Raw genomic sequence first — 14,272 nt, 5'->3', positions numbered from 1 at the left:
AAAAATAAAAAAATATTTCTATACATAGTTCTGTACACTTTGACTTCAGATCAAGTAATATAAATTGGCAACAACCTTCTTTGTCACAAAAAGTCTGTGCTGACATAACGCGGCACCAACAAGCATGTCTGTCTGCCAGGGCCAGGCACATAGCTGCTCTGGCCACAGTGGATAAGCCGGTGAAAACCCATGCTTCCACCACGCTAACAATCTTCTTTGACTCAAGCTGTGCAACTGTCTACAAATAGTGTGAAATCGTAGCAGGTTTTCCAACTTCAGTAGCTTCTGATTCATGCTTCTCCTAGAAAAACAACATTTTAAATAAAATTTTAGTTAATATTTAAATCAACTTAGCAAATATGAATTGAATATTTACTATATGAAGATCACATGTCAAAAATGGATCTAGGTTTCTCCCCTGAAAGAATTCATGGTCTAGTCAGAGATGACATTTATACCAAGTCCTTTCCAGACAGCAGCTGTTATTGTTGCTCTTGTTATTATTACAGTAAGATTGATAGGCTACAACAAACACTTTATAGGGTCAACTCAACTGACAAAGCGCTTGCCATAATACTGCTTAACTGATTATGGCACATACACATATTCCTAGCACTCAGGTGGCAGCAGGGGTTCAAAGTCATCCTTAGCTACAGTTTGTAGCCTAGTTTGGCTACATATGACATTGTCTAAAAACAAACAAATAACTATAAACAGCTGTTTTTTATTTTTTAGGGGCTTGGAGAATCATAGAATACAGTATGCACAAGAACCTGAGTTTGATCATTAGTGCATAAGCATGAACACACACACACAGATATTCTCAGTTAAATATTTTAATGTTCATTTTAAGCCTTTTCTCTGTATTTACATTTTCTTATATAAATTAAGTTATATTTTTTAAGATTATTATTTAGATTTTTCAAGACAGGGTTTCTCTGTATTACTTTGGAGCCTGCCCTGGAACTCCCTCTGTAGATCAAGCTGGCTTTGAACTCACAGAGATTCACCTGCCTCTGCCTCCTGAGTGCTGGATTAAAGGCTTAAGATTATTTTTATTTTGTGTTTATGGGCTTTTTGCCTGTGTGTATGTTTGTGCACCATGTGGGTGCAATGTTCCCAAAAGCCAGAAGAGGCATCAAGTAACGATCAAAAGAAATTCCAACTTCAATTAAAAAAAAAAGAAAGACAGAAAGAAAGAAAGGAAGAAAGAAAGAAAGAAAGAAAGAAAGAAATTAAGACTTAGAAATTCAAGCCAGGCCTGCTAGCATAGGCAACAACAGTCAAAGGCTGAAGCAGGAGGATGACAAGTTCAAAGCCAGTCTCCAGTCTTGGCTACAAAGGGAGCTCAAGGCCAGAGTAGAGATATTAGGCAAACCATCACTCAGAAAGAAAAGGGGAAAAAAAAAAAAAAAAAAAAAAAAGAGGGAGATAGAGTTTGGGGGCAAAAAGGAGAGAGAGGTACATAGGAGCTTACGTTCACTCTGAAGTTCTTGGGGGAAAAAGACGAGGCCAAAGCCATGACTTTGATATAGAGCACTGCTGCTCTTGAGACAATTGAGTTCGGTTCCAAACACTCGATTTGGGATGCTCACAACTCCATTATTCTAGCTCCAGGGGATCTCATTCTTTTTGTTTCTATTGGTAGGCAGGCATCATACACACACACACACACACACACACACACTGAATTTTTTAAATCTTTGAAGTATTTACATCTCCTTATTCAATAACCAATCAAACACCTCAAAAATCATGTTGGGCATATGCCTCTGATCTAAGAAGTAAAAGAAAGTGCTCAGAGAGTAAAGGATTTCTTAAATCATGTTGTTTTTTTCGAGACGGGGTCTCACTATGTAGCTCTGGCTTTCCTGGAACTCACTATGTAGGAAAGTACTCAAACTCACAAAAAATCCACCTGCCTCTGCCTCCCTAATGCTGCCACTTACAGGACTAGAGGTGTGTGTCCCTACACCCGGCTACCCTAAATCATTTTTAAATGATTTGTGAAACCAGATTTGACAAAGGGCATACATGGATTAATGGAATGAATGATAAACACTCCACGAGACAAACCAATAAAGAGATATGCAATCGAAGAATCAGACACATGGGGTTGGGGGACTCAAATCTCAAACTGGGAAGGAATCTTGGTTATTAAGTATTCCAAAGCCTCTCACTTTACAGAGGACACTGGAATCCAGAAGGGTCATTTCCTACTGCCATAAGGTTAGTGGCACCCCAGACTAGAACTCAGGCCTGACAATTTCCTTTGCAGGAGGATGGTGAGCCTGCAGCACACGCTTAGCTGTCTTAATGGAAACGTCTGAACCCAGCAGCTACAAGTTTTAGAAAGGTAAAAAGAGAATTTGGTTTGTGAAACCCAAACCCTGCCGCCGCCACCACGCGAGTGGCTTGGGAGTGCGCATCCGGGCGCTCGTGGGCATTCATGAAGCCGCGACAAGTGACACGGCCACTCGCGACCACCCTAGCACAGAGGCCCCACTCACTCAGTTCCCAGGCGAGCACCTTCCGGACCAGGAGACCTGAGGGTCAGTCAGTCCGTTCCTTCAGCAAGGTCCCCGTCGAGCTTCCGATTCCGCCGGAAGTGGCTTTCCCACTGCGTTCGGGCCTCTGTGGCTAGCAGAGGTGCTGTGTGTCCCTTCCCTCTCCTTGTAGGACAAGTCCTTCACACGGAAGGAACCGGTGAAGGTGGCTGTAAAGAACACTAACGGGGTGATTGATGGTGGTGCACGCCTGTAATCCCAGCATCCGGGAGGCAGGCAGGTGGCCGTCCGCAACTCGCGGGCACCGTAGGCAGTGGGGCTAGGGTGATTGGGCCGCGAGCCCAGTCCATTCCCGGTGTGTGAACTTGGAGGTGTTTGTCAACTCTCCGTGCCTCGACTTCATCACTGTATCTACACAGGATCGCGAGGTTTCAGTGACTTGTTCAGAGCACCTTGTTCTCCACTAATCCCACACTTGTAAGCTTGGTTTTGATTTTTCGTTGTTTTTCTCCACTTTGTGGAGTCTTTTTGGTACATCCTCTTGACCACAGCCATCACTACCTCTTGAGGGTAACTCGTTTACATCTAGCACTGCCACTGATGAATGGGAAGTTATAGAAAAATTCTTCCCCAAAGCACGCTTTGCACTTATCTCCCATTGTCTACCCTAACTCAGGCCTCTTAACTCACTCCTTTTCCCTTTTCTTTTTTTAAAAGTTGTATTTATTTGTGTATAAGAAATGGGGGACAATTTTTGGGAGTCAGTTCTCCTTCCGCAAGTTAGCAGGAGTCGAACTGAAGAACTCAGACTTGGCAGTTAGCTCCTTTACCCAGGTAGTCATCTCACCACCCCTTCTTTTTCTATCACAAAGGTCCACAATCAATTTTCATGACTAGAGATTCCTGGAAGTCCTTTTTTTCCCGAATCTCCACTAATCCTACACTTGCAAAATTCATTGCAATTCTTGCCATTTTATCTACTGTTCATAAAAATCTATTGAAGCTCATTTTCTGCAAGCAATTCTTTGCTCTCACTTGCTTTGGCAAGCAATTGAGAAACCAGCAGAAATGATGTAGCTTGCACCTGGACTTTAGCCTCAACCTCACTTCTTGTTTGCAGTTCAAATTCTTAAGTTGAATGATCATAATCATTCCAGCAAACCTCCAACCTGGGTTCATTATCTTTCCAGGATACCCCGTGTACCTGTTTTCAGCTTCTGCTTCTCAGGTCTCTTTGAAACTCTTTAACCCTTCTTTAAATCTTTGCAGCCATTCTATAACCTACACATAGACACATACTGATGTATTTACTGGGCAGCGTGTAACATGTGATCTGAGAATTAATGTTAGTACCTAAGGCTGTAATAAAAGGGATAAGGGAAGTTGTTTTACTGGTTAAGAGCACTGGTTGCTTTTCCAGAGGACCTGGATTCTATTCCTAGTGCCCCCATAGCAGTTCACAACCTTCTGTAACTCCCAATTCCATGGGGATCTGATGCCCTCTTATGACCGATGCATGATTGGGGTATGTGGGTGCCCATAAAGATGGCGGCACTCCATCTTCGCACAAGGACAGACTACAAAGCTGTCAGCAAGTCACAAGACCTAAAGGTCAAAGGTGTGGCTACAGAAGGATGTTTCGGCCATCTTAGTCTAAATAACAACAGACCTGAATCTGTGGTGTGGCTACTCCTGACCTCAAGGCTAGAGAACAAGAAGTTTAGAGCTAAGGTGTGGTTACTGAACCTTTAGAATGAGGGAGGAAGAAAAGTCTGTTTGTTCTGTTTACATGATACTGTGTTCCCTTTTTGGTTATGGTATATAAGAATGGCAAAAAATAAACTCATGGCATTTCAGTATTGACTGATCTGCCCTCCTGACCTTTATTCTGTCTCTCTTTATTATCTATAGCTAGCCTTTCCCTCATCCACACTCCCCCACTCAGGGATGGACTTGGGGCCGCGTGGCTGGCTCCAATTGCAGCCCCGCAAAGACCACTCCAGACAGGGGTATACATACATACATCCAGACACATACACATACAGAGATTTTTTTTTTTTAAAATAGAAGACTAGAGGTTGAGTTGCTGACTCATTTAAATGAGTTTCATTTTAAAAAAAAGAACTACTGGAAGAAAAAGACCATGGGTCATTGAGATGGCACCTCTTGCCAACCCTAAAAATCTGAGTTTGATAATTGGAACCCACACACTGGAAGGACAGAACAGACTCATGCAAGTTGTCTTCTAATCACTAATGGTATGTTAGTACTTCTCACAAGTACATACACTTAAAAAGAACCTATGTTTATCAAGGAAGGCAGGACTGCTTCATAAATTGCCAACAAAACCACTGTGTCTTGCAAATGTAATGTTATGCAATAAATTCTGACACTGTGGAAAGATGTACATGTTTGTCTGTTTCTGTACTCAGGAGGATTCAGTGTGCCCAGATCTAGCTAACTTCTACAACTTTACTTATAGGCACTAATTCATCTTCTGAGATGAATCTTCTTTCATAATCTTCAGAAAAGAGTTTTCCTAGAATGGGGATAGGAAAGATGATGCTACTACTTAGTGGTTTTAGATATTTGTTTTTCTTTATTTATTGGTTTGTTTTTAATTGAAGACAGAGTGTAAGCTGCCTGCTTATGCTTACAAGAATGTGAAACAACTATCTTTAAAAAGCATTTTAAGTATGTGTGTTTATGTGTATGCCCATGTACATGTCTAGCTTTAGCCCTGTCTCCACTCAGTAGCCTTTCCAATGTGACATTGGATCATAATGCCACAGGACATACTGCCTTTTCCAACACTCTGTCAGCTAGACCTCTGGCGAACTCATGACATCACCTTCACCTAATGCCCTCTCTGATACATCTTCCCAGGCAGGGTTCCCAAAGGAGCCTCATGGTATAACCAGGCACAATTTCTTTAATCCACAGTCATTAGATAGGAGAGAGAGAGAGAGAGAGAGAGAGAGAGAGAGAGAGAGAGAGAGAGAGAGAGAGTGAGCACTTGTGCTAGACTTTAAGGTCTATGAACCAAAAGCAATTATTTTATGCGCATGCAACATATATACTAAAAGATTTGTTGAAAGATAGCAGCAAGTATTAAAAACAGATGTTGTCTGGCTTGCTATTTGGGTTACAACAGCATTTTGGTACTGCTTTCAGCTTCTCTATTTTAGAGCTGCCCTTTATTTTACTCAGCTGAGGATCTAACTTTTTTGTTTGTTTGTTTCTTGAGACAGGGTTCTCTGTGTAGCTTTGGAGCCTGTCCTGGAACTAGCTCTTGTAGACCAGCCTGGTCTTGAACTCACAGAGTTGGAATTAAAGGCAAGGCATGCCCCATCACCCCACTTTGAGAATCTAACATCTTTCACCTAATAATGAAGCCCTGCCTGCCCTCTGGTTTATAAACATCCCACTTTTTTTTGGGGGGGGTCTTTTGATTGCCTTTGGCAGGTAGGCTACAGCTGTAGGACCTCATCATTGTTCCTCTTTGGAAGTCATCTTTAATAAATGCCTACAGCTATCAACAACAGGCCTCCCTTAAGGTCATCCTATTGAAGTGCCAAGGACTTACTCTTACTTCCCTTTAAAAACAATTTGTTAGCGTTCACTTTTCAGATGCAGACACTCCTGTGACTAGATAACTATTTCCCCAAGCTCATTCTATGTACTTTCCAGGGTAACCATTTCATTGTATTTCACTTGAGAGGGCCATGACAAATACAGCATTTCTTTGTACATAGCACAATGCTTACAGAATATGAATGGTGATGTTAAAGCTATTTCTCCATACACAGATAAATTCTGTTTTGGTGGCAAAACTCTTGCTACAGGATTCTTGTAGACTAAACTTAAGAAGTCATTATTATGGTCAAGAAGATAAAAGTAGTAATTTGGGCAGGGTGAAGAAGGTTATAATAGAAAGATTTCAGAAACTAAACTGATGGATAGCTATATCAAGCTATATATATGAGCTTACATAGCTGACAGATGGCTGGAAAGACCAGGGTGTAAGCATTTTCCATTTGTGACACCTTTTTACCCAAGAAGTTACTACAAGACCCCAAGCACATAAAATAAACAGTTACTAATAATAAATCATAAATTTTAAACTAGTTTTTGGTATGCTCATATCTTGTCAATTTATTATTGAAGAACAAAAATTTATGTACCAATAAATGTACTTTATTGTTATGTACAGAATTAAATTTAAACGAATATTTTATGCAGCAGGAATTGGAGCATCTTCACTGTTTTTCAGAATTGATCAATATTTTGATTTTTATGACCATCAATACTGAGAATATCAACTTGGCTGCTGTATGAGTGCTGGGAACTCAGATCCTCTTTCTTATAAGAACAGTATGTACTCTTAACCACTGAGCCATTGCTTCAGTCCTGAATTAACATTCTCAAAAACATTTTTAACCCTTGAGATAGGGTCTCATTCTGGTGCCTTGGCTGGCCTGGAATTATGTGTCTATCAGGCTGGCCTTGAACTCACCTAGGTATATCTGCCTCTGCTTCCTAAGTGTTAGGATCATAGGTGTGTGTCCCTATGCTCAGAAAATAAAATGGATATTTTATTACTGGAGGTTAACTTTCTAAACTTAGACCAGAAAAACAAAAAAGAACGACACTTCTATAGAGAAAAGAAAAATAATAAGAGGAAAGAAGGGAGCAAAGTAAATAAAGACAGCCACACCTTTCTCCAACTTTTCTCTCTCTTATTTTTAGATTAGATAGATTTTTATCTAAACCAGTGGTTCTCAACCTGTGGGGTGTAACTAACCCCTTTGGCAAACCTCTCCAAAAATATTTACATTAGGATTCATAACTAGAACATTTACAGTTATGAGGGACCAATGAAATAATTTTATGGTTGGGGTCACCATGACATAAGAATTGGATTAAATGGTTGTAACATTAGGAAAGTTGAGAACCACTGCTCTAAATGAACCAAGAATCTGAACAAAATTAGTTCAAAACTAGAGGAAAATAATAACCATAAGAAAACTGTATGGGTATCTGGTAATTAGAAAAACAAAATACCCCCCCAAGACAAAAAAAAAAAAAAAAAAAAAAAAAAAAGATAAACAAAACAAACAAAACCACTAAGGTCCAGGCATGGGTAACACTCTTCTTTAGTCTCAGCACTTACCCAGGACTAGGCAGACCTCTGTGAGTTCCTTGCCAGTCTGGGCTATAATTAGACACATTCTCAAAAGAAAACAAAAATAAGCTCTTTAAACCAAAAACAAACCGTTAAGCTGTCTGTCCCCTTTGTTATTGTTGTTATTATTATTTACACACACACTCTCTCTTACTTAACTGGAGCAACAAAATGTCCCTTTGATCAAAAGTTATCTCCTAAAAATTCTCTCAAAAAATGCCATTAAAATTTGGATCAGCAAGATGGCTCAGAAAAGGCACTTGCTGCCAAACCTTATGGTGTGAGGTAGATCCCATGGCTGGTGAGAGGCAGACAGAGAGAGACCTACATACAAAACTTATATGGAAAGTTTATTGGGGGGGGTGGATGAGAAAGAGAGAGACAATGACCTGACTCCTTTAGAGAAACTGCAGGGAGTAGAAGTGGGCAGAGTTTACCTCTTATATTTTTTTTGGATGTGAGCCTAGCCTCTAATGACTGAGCCAGCTCTCCAGTCCCCGAGTTAACCTCTTAAAGGGACCTTTGCGCCTGCTTACGGAGCCAGGGTACTCAGGTTCCCAAGGGGCAAGGCCACGTTTGCCTAGATTATAAGGGATGGCGCCCTGTCGTGATGGTGTTCAAGATGAGTTTGATATCACTCTGTGCACCATGAGACCATGACTGAAACGATTAAAAAAAAAAAAAAAAAAAAAAAAGGGTGGAAACAACATCGAAATGCAGTCTTAAGGGACATAGGTTACAGGCCTGGAGAGCCAGCTTCATGGTTAAGAGCACTTGCTGCTTCTTCCAGAGGACCCAAAGCTGCACTCACATGACTACATTTAACTCTAGTTCCAGAGGATTCGATGCCATCTTCTGGCCTCCAAAGGTGGTGCAGATACTGGCAAAAAATACATAAAATAGGTTTAGGCCAAAAAGTTTTAAAATCTTGCAATCCTGAGTTCTAAGTAAAACTGTAAACACAAGTGTGATTTCCTCTTTTGTAGTTTCCTCCAAGACTGAGTCATAGGCCATTTATATTCGTTTTAAGAGGGTTTGTTTTTCAGATCTTAACTGTTCACCACCATATAAATTCATTCATATTAAAGTTAAACATCTCTGAGGATATCAATGTTTCATGCTGGATATGAGCCTTAATCTGAAATCTTAAGTGGAATACTAATACGGAACTTGGAAGTCACTCAAGAGTGAGTGGTTCCAACATGGCTGCAGATCCCGGGTCAAAAGGAATTACAATGACCATGGCAAAGGCTGGATCATTGCACTACTGTTTTTTTAATATCAAAACGGGCTGGAGTACTGGCTGCTCTTGCAGAGGATCTTAGTTCGGTTCCTAGCAACCCATTCACTGCTCACCATCCGTAACTCCAGTTGTAGGAAATTGAACAACCTCTTTCGGCTTCCTCACGCACTGCACACATGTGGTGTACAGGCATGCATGCAGGTAAACCGCCCATGCACATAAAATTTAAAGAAGAAAACCAGAAAGTCGTACGTTACGAATTACAGTTGGAAAGCTATGTAGCCACAGTGCCGCAGCCCTGGGGCAAGCTTTCCACCAGCCTGAACGGAGACTGTGGTGGTAGGCGATGTGTCTGTCCGCACTCGACCGTCCTTGACCCAGTGCTGGAGGAGGCGGACCGCCACGCCCCGGAAGCTGCGGCACTCATTTCCGTTCAAGCGCCTCCATCCACCTGCCTACGTAGCTGAAGCATGGCAGCAGCGGGACTGCGTGTGGCTTTAGAGCAGAGGCTCAGCGCCCTCGCAATCCACACCGAGGTCGTGGAGCACCCCGAGGTGAGGCTCCGGGACCGGAGGCCGTAGGGCGAGTGCTTCTTGGGTCCCACAGGAACTTGCAGGTCTTTCGATTAGAGACTGCGGTCGCCTTATGTAGATGAGGTACTAGGTAGCAAGCTCCTACTTAACTGGCAGTCCTTTAAGTGCCTGCATTGTATCAGGTACCGAAGACAGTAGGTCATTAAGGTGGTTTGCTGTCTACTACTTTAGACAAGGCAACAATCATCTCCCCAAAAATTCAGAAAAGTATATACCCCTGGGTCTGGAGAATTGTTTTCGCAGTTAAGAGCACATACCCTTCTAGCGGATGATACGAATTTAATTACCAGTACCCACATCGAGCTCATAACTGCCTTTTAAAAACTACAGCTACAGAGGAACCTAAGGCCTCTTTTGACCCCGCACTTCCCCTACGTGTCACAAAGAAAAGTACGTACCTTAATAATTATTTTAACATGAAATATAGTATTGGAGATTTGTATGGTACAGTTCCTATGAACTGTACCATGAGGGTTGAGGGACATATTTCACAATGATAGAAGAAAAAATGTTAACATTCCCCATCCCATCTTTACAAATGTCACAACAAAATTATTTTCTCTGACCTTCCTCCCAGATAGTTACATTCCTGTCTACATTGTTAAAAAGAATTTTTAAATGTACTAATCTGGCGGTGAACTTGTAGAGTGGGGGTCCTCAAGTGTTCTGGAGGTAAATATTAAGGACACCCATAAACTTACTGCCAAAGTTCAAAAACAGTAAACATTGCAGGCATTTGACAGCTTGGTCAGCATATTGGTATAGAAAACTAGCCTAAGAAAAACCTGAGGTCCTGAGGGTAGCAACTATGATGACTTAGGCCTTTTTGTTGTTTCTCCAATAGGGTTTTGCTGTGTAATATAGGCTTACCTGAACTCTTGATCCTAACCTTAGCCCAGAGCACCATTATTACAGGGTTTCCAGGGCTTTAAAGACTGAGGGTTTATTTAGTTCAGAAGCACCCAACTTGCCTAGCATGCATCCCTAGCACAAAAAACCCAACCCCGTGCAATAAGAAAAACATTTATAACGAATAGAGATGGGTCTCTACCAGTTAAATCAGAGTACTCACTAAGTCTTTCAGCCAGGCAAACTATATACATTTCTGTCTGTGCATATTTATGTGTGTGTGCTGCCTTACTCCTGTGGTATTTTGCAGGTATGTACAATAGAAGAAATGATGCCTCATATTCAACATTTGAAAGGAGCACATAGTAAGAACTTATTTCTTAAAGACAAAAAGACGAAACACTACTGGCTGGTGACAGTTCTTCATGATAGACAAATTAATTTAAATGATCTTGGCAAGCAGTTAGGAGTTGGGAGTGGAAATCTTCGGTTTGCTGATGAAACAGCCATGCTAGAAAAACTAAAAGTTGCTCCAGGCTGTGCCACACCTCTGGCTCTGTTCTGTGATGATGGGGATGTTAAATTTGTTTTGGATTCAGCTTTTCTGGAAGGTGGACATGAAAAAGTATACTTTCATCCAATGACTAATGCTGCAACCATGGGCTTAAGTCCTGAAGACTTTCTCATATTTGTGAAGGCTACAGGACATAATCCCATAATTCTAAACTTTGATTAAAAACTGATTGGGAGGTGTGCATAGCCTAGCACTCTAGGCAGAGAAGGTTGATAGGCCAGCCAAAGACTTAAATATTCAGACGTTGTGTCAAACAACAAAAGCCAATTGGGCTACTGCTCATAATAAACTCATTTCTACAGATTCTTAAATTTGTGTCTTTGATTTGGAGATTATCATTCATCTTTAAGGTTTTTATGTGTATGAACAATTTTGCCTACATGTATATATGTGTATCACATGTACCTGCTTATGCCTGTGAAAGTTAGGACACTGGATCCCCAGGAACTGGGATCCCCTGGGCAGATAGTTGAGAGGCATAATGTAGATGTGGGAAATGAACCTGGGTCCTCTGCAAGAGCAAATTCTAACCACTGACCTGTTTGTCCAGCTCCAGTCTTAAATCTGAGATGAACTGAGGTATTTTTTGTCCGTTGAGAGATTCTACTCTGTCTCAATTTTCCATGACAATTATTCACTATAAGAAGGCTGCCAACAGTTGGGAGTCCTTTTGGGGTTAATGAATTTAAACCTCAGTTTTTACTGCACTTGGAATATACTGATAGTGGCTATTTGGGAGAAAATTAGGATTGTCCCCAGTAAGATAATTAAAAACACTTTCCAATGTATGTTTTTAAACCAGTGAGTTTCCCCCCCCCAATAGACAACAAAACTTTCTACTAAACATTTTTCGTTTTGTTTTGTTGGGACAAGGTCTCATGTAGGTCAGGTATCCAAGGGTAATCTTGACATTCTGATCCTCTTGCCTTTGCTTCCAAAATGTTAGGATTGCAGGGGAAAAAAAAAAAAAAAAATCACACCTGGCTTATTAAAATTAATGTAGAAAAACTAGAAGTAGCAAACTATTAAAGTTATATTTTAAAACTCAGCAGCAAAATACACCTTGTAGCGTCAGAATTTGTTTCAGATGACAGAAAGGCATTTCTTTTGTCTTCTACCCTAATTTTAGGATAACTTTATTAATCTCTGTGGTCGTGAATCTTGGTTGTGAACTTGATTTGATCTGGAAACAAACACTCCTCTGGGCAGGTCTGTGAGGACATTTCTAGGGAGAACTAAATGAAGAAGATGTCCACAGTAGGCAGAACTGGTGACAGCAGCTAGATTCAGAAGTTCCAGTAAAGAGCAGTGCTGCCACTGCTGCCATCCTTTTTGACATTTGCAAAATGATGTGGGGCTGAAGATCTGAGGCTCTTCGAGAATCCTCCAGGCCCTCTGGTATGTAAAATAGCCATTGTTTGGATACCCAGCCCAAATGTAAGCTGATTTACTAATCCCTTTTGTAATATATATTCTCTTGGTTATATGTGCCTCTAGAAATCCTAATACAGTCCTTCAGTTATGGCATCTGAAAAACTAAAACTGGGAACACTTCAGTTTATTCACTGAGGATCTGACATAGGTTAGACTATAAAAATTGCTCTTGCCATTATCTCCATTCCTAACAATCAAGTGAGATGTTACTAACAGAACTATAATTTTCTGTTTAGTCTTTGAAAAATACTTTCTATGTAGTAGAGATACTGTAATTTGTACCAACTTGTGTCACAGAAAGGCAAAATGAAAGTAATGACTGCCTTGTTTTAGAGGTTCCATGCTTGTTTATTTTATCTTCCCTGTACTCTATATCTCTAAGAAAACCAGGTAGTTTTAGGTTGCTAAGTATATAAAATGAAGGAAGAGAACCAGACTTTGTAGACCTTAGATATCTTGCTGATAGTGCAAACAGGCTTTGGAAGAATGGTATGACAAGACTCTGCTAGCTGACTATAAGTAAAAATAAAACATTATGATTTTCTTGGAGATTTATTTTTATTTTATGTGTTTTATCTGCATGTATGTCTGTGCACTACTTGTATACATTGCTTATGGAGGTCAAGAGAGAGTGTTGGGAATTCCTGGAGCTAGAGGTAGGCAGCTGTGAGCTGCCACAAAGACTGTGCTAGAAATGTAACCTGGCTCCTCTACCAGAGGAGTCAATACTGTTAACCACATAGCCATCACTCTAGCCCCACAAAGAGATATATTTTTGCAGCCTATCACATTTTTGGCAGTTTTACTTCCTGAAGTTTCAATAACCTGTAACCCAAAATTATTAAATGAAAAATTCCAAAATTAAACATCTAATAAGTTTAAATTACATGCCATTTTGAGATGTCATCATTAAATCATGTCTTTGCCTAGTATATCCATGCTGTATATACTTCCTATTAGTCACTTAGCCCTTAAGATCACCAGACTGTGGCAGTATCTGTGTTTTCACAGTGCTGGTGTTCAACAACCCTTATGTAGTAGCTTAACAATATATTTCCTGTATCACCTATGTCACTTCATCTCATCACCTAGTTATTGTATCTCACATCACAAATGTGATAAGTTCTGAGAAAGGGGCTGGTGCTACAACTAAGTGGTAGACTGCCAGCCAACATGCTCAGGCCCTGAGTAAAATCCCCAGCAGTAAACACCCCCCCCCCCGCCAAAAAAAGGAAAAAAACCCTGATAAAACAAACTAAACCTGAAAAAAATGCAAACGGTATTGTTATAGATCTATTTTATTATTAGTGATTATTACTCTTACTGTGCCTACTATGATTTAAGTAAGCTTTTATTTAGTATTAATGTATAGGAAAACAAAACAGGCATTTACTGGGACTGTTGGAGCATACCTCTTGTCAGATAAGGGAAACTACTATAGATTGCATTTAAACATAGTTTAGGATTGACAAAACTGACTCTCTCCCCAAAACTCTTAGTAACCAAAAATAATTAGGATAAAACACACAAAGATTGTCCAGGGCAAAGAGTAATACTTGGCTAATACACAATTTTAAAATGATTATAACAATTTGTTTAAAAATTTACCTTTTTTATTTTTTTTTATAGCAGTTAATCCAGCATATATACTTTTAAGGAGAATCAAAGAGAGGAAAAAAAAAAAACAAACAAAAAAACAAAACAAAACAAAACAAAAAAAAAAACATGACAAACAGTGGTATGTTGCCATGCATGGAATCCTGTGGCTGATAATAGGCACCACCATGTTTTGCCATTCAACTTTACCTTCCTTATTAGCATTAATTTTAAAGGAAATGTTACAGCTTTTTATTTGATTTGGTATTAAATAACAGCTGTGAGTACAAC

General features: G+C 40.1%; 2 protein-coding genes across 4 annotated transcripts in view; one reads left to right on the top strand and one right to left on the bottom strand.

Annotated features, from left to right (window-relative positions):
• The window catches only part of Mtif2 (mitochondrial translational initiation factor 2), a 30,587-nt gene extending 21,383 nt beyond the window's left edge, over positions 1 to 9,204 (bottom strand). Inside the window, exons 1-2 of one of the 3 annotated variants that reach the window (XM_051200724.1) lie at positions 9,188 to 9,204; positions 76 to 301 (exon numbers count right to left, since the gene is read on the bottom strand). In XM_051200724.1, the coding sequence (XP_051056681.1) occupies positions 76 to 294 (219 nt within the window). In that variant the 5' untranslated portion in view covers positions 295 to 301; positions 9,188 to 9,204. Of the gene's footprint in view, positions 1 to 75; positions 302 to 2,510; positions 2,532 to 9,187 lie in introns of those variants that run through there. The other 2 variants (XM_051200725.1, XM_051200726.1) reach the window with 2 other exon arrangements.
• Positions 9,205 to 9,393: 189 nt separating this feature from the next.
• LOC127234020 (prolyl-tRNA synthetase associated domain-containing protein 1) lies at positions 9,394 to 11,174 on the top strand. The gene is made up of 2 exons (XM_051200714.1): positions 9,394 to 9,489; positions 10,688 to 11,174. The coding sequence occupies exons 1-2, from the start codon at positions 9,406 to 9,408 to the stop codon at positions 11,111 to 11,113; spliced, it is 510 nt and encodes a 169-aa protein (XP_051056671.1). The 5' UTR covers positions 9,394 to 9,405; the 3' UTR covers positions 11,114 to 11,174.
• The last annotated feature ends 3,098 nt before the right edge of the window (positions 11,175 to 14,272 follow it).

This window comes from Phodopus roborovskii, unplaced genomic scaffold (assembly GCF_943737965.1).
Source record: "Phodopus roborovskii unplaced genomic scaffold, PHOROB, whole genome shotgun sequence".
In the NCBI taxonomy this organism is placed as follows: Eukaryota; Metazoa; Chordata; class Mammalia; order Rodentia; family Cricetidae; genus Phodopus; species Phodopus roborovskii.
The sequence above is the reverse complement of the archived record's forward strand: the minus strand, read 5'-3'. Positions and strand labels throughout refer to the sequence as shown.

Excerpts from the sequence above, each read along its gene's own strand:
- LOC127234020 (XM_051200714.1), top strand. The coding sequence starts at position 9,406 with ATGGCAGCAGCGGGACTGCGTGTGGCTTTAGAGCAGAGGCTCAGCGCC. Across the intron at positions 9,490-10,687 it reads AGGTCGTGGAGCACCCCGAG|GTATGTACAATAGAAGAAAT; the intron begins GTGAGGCTCCGG and ends GGTATTTTGCAG.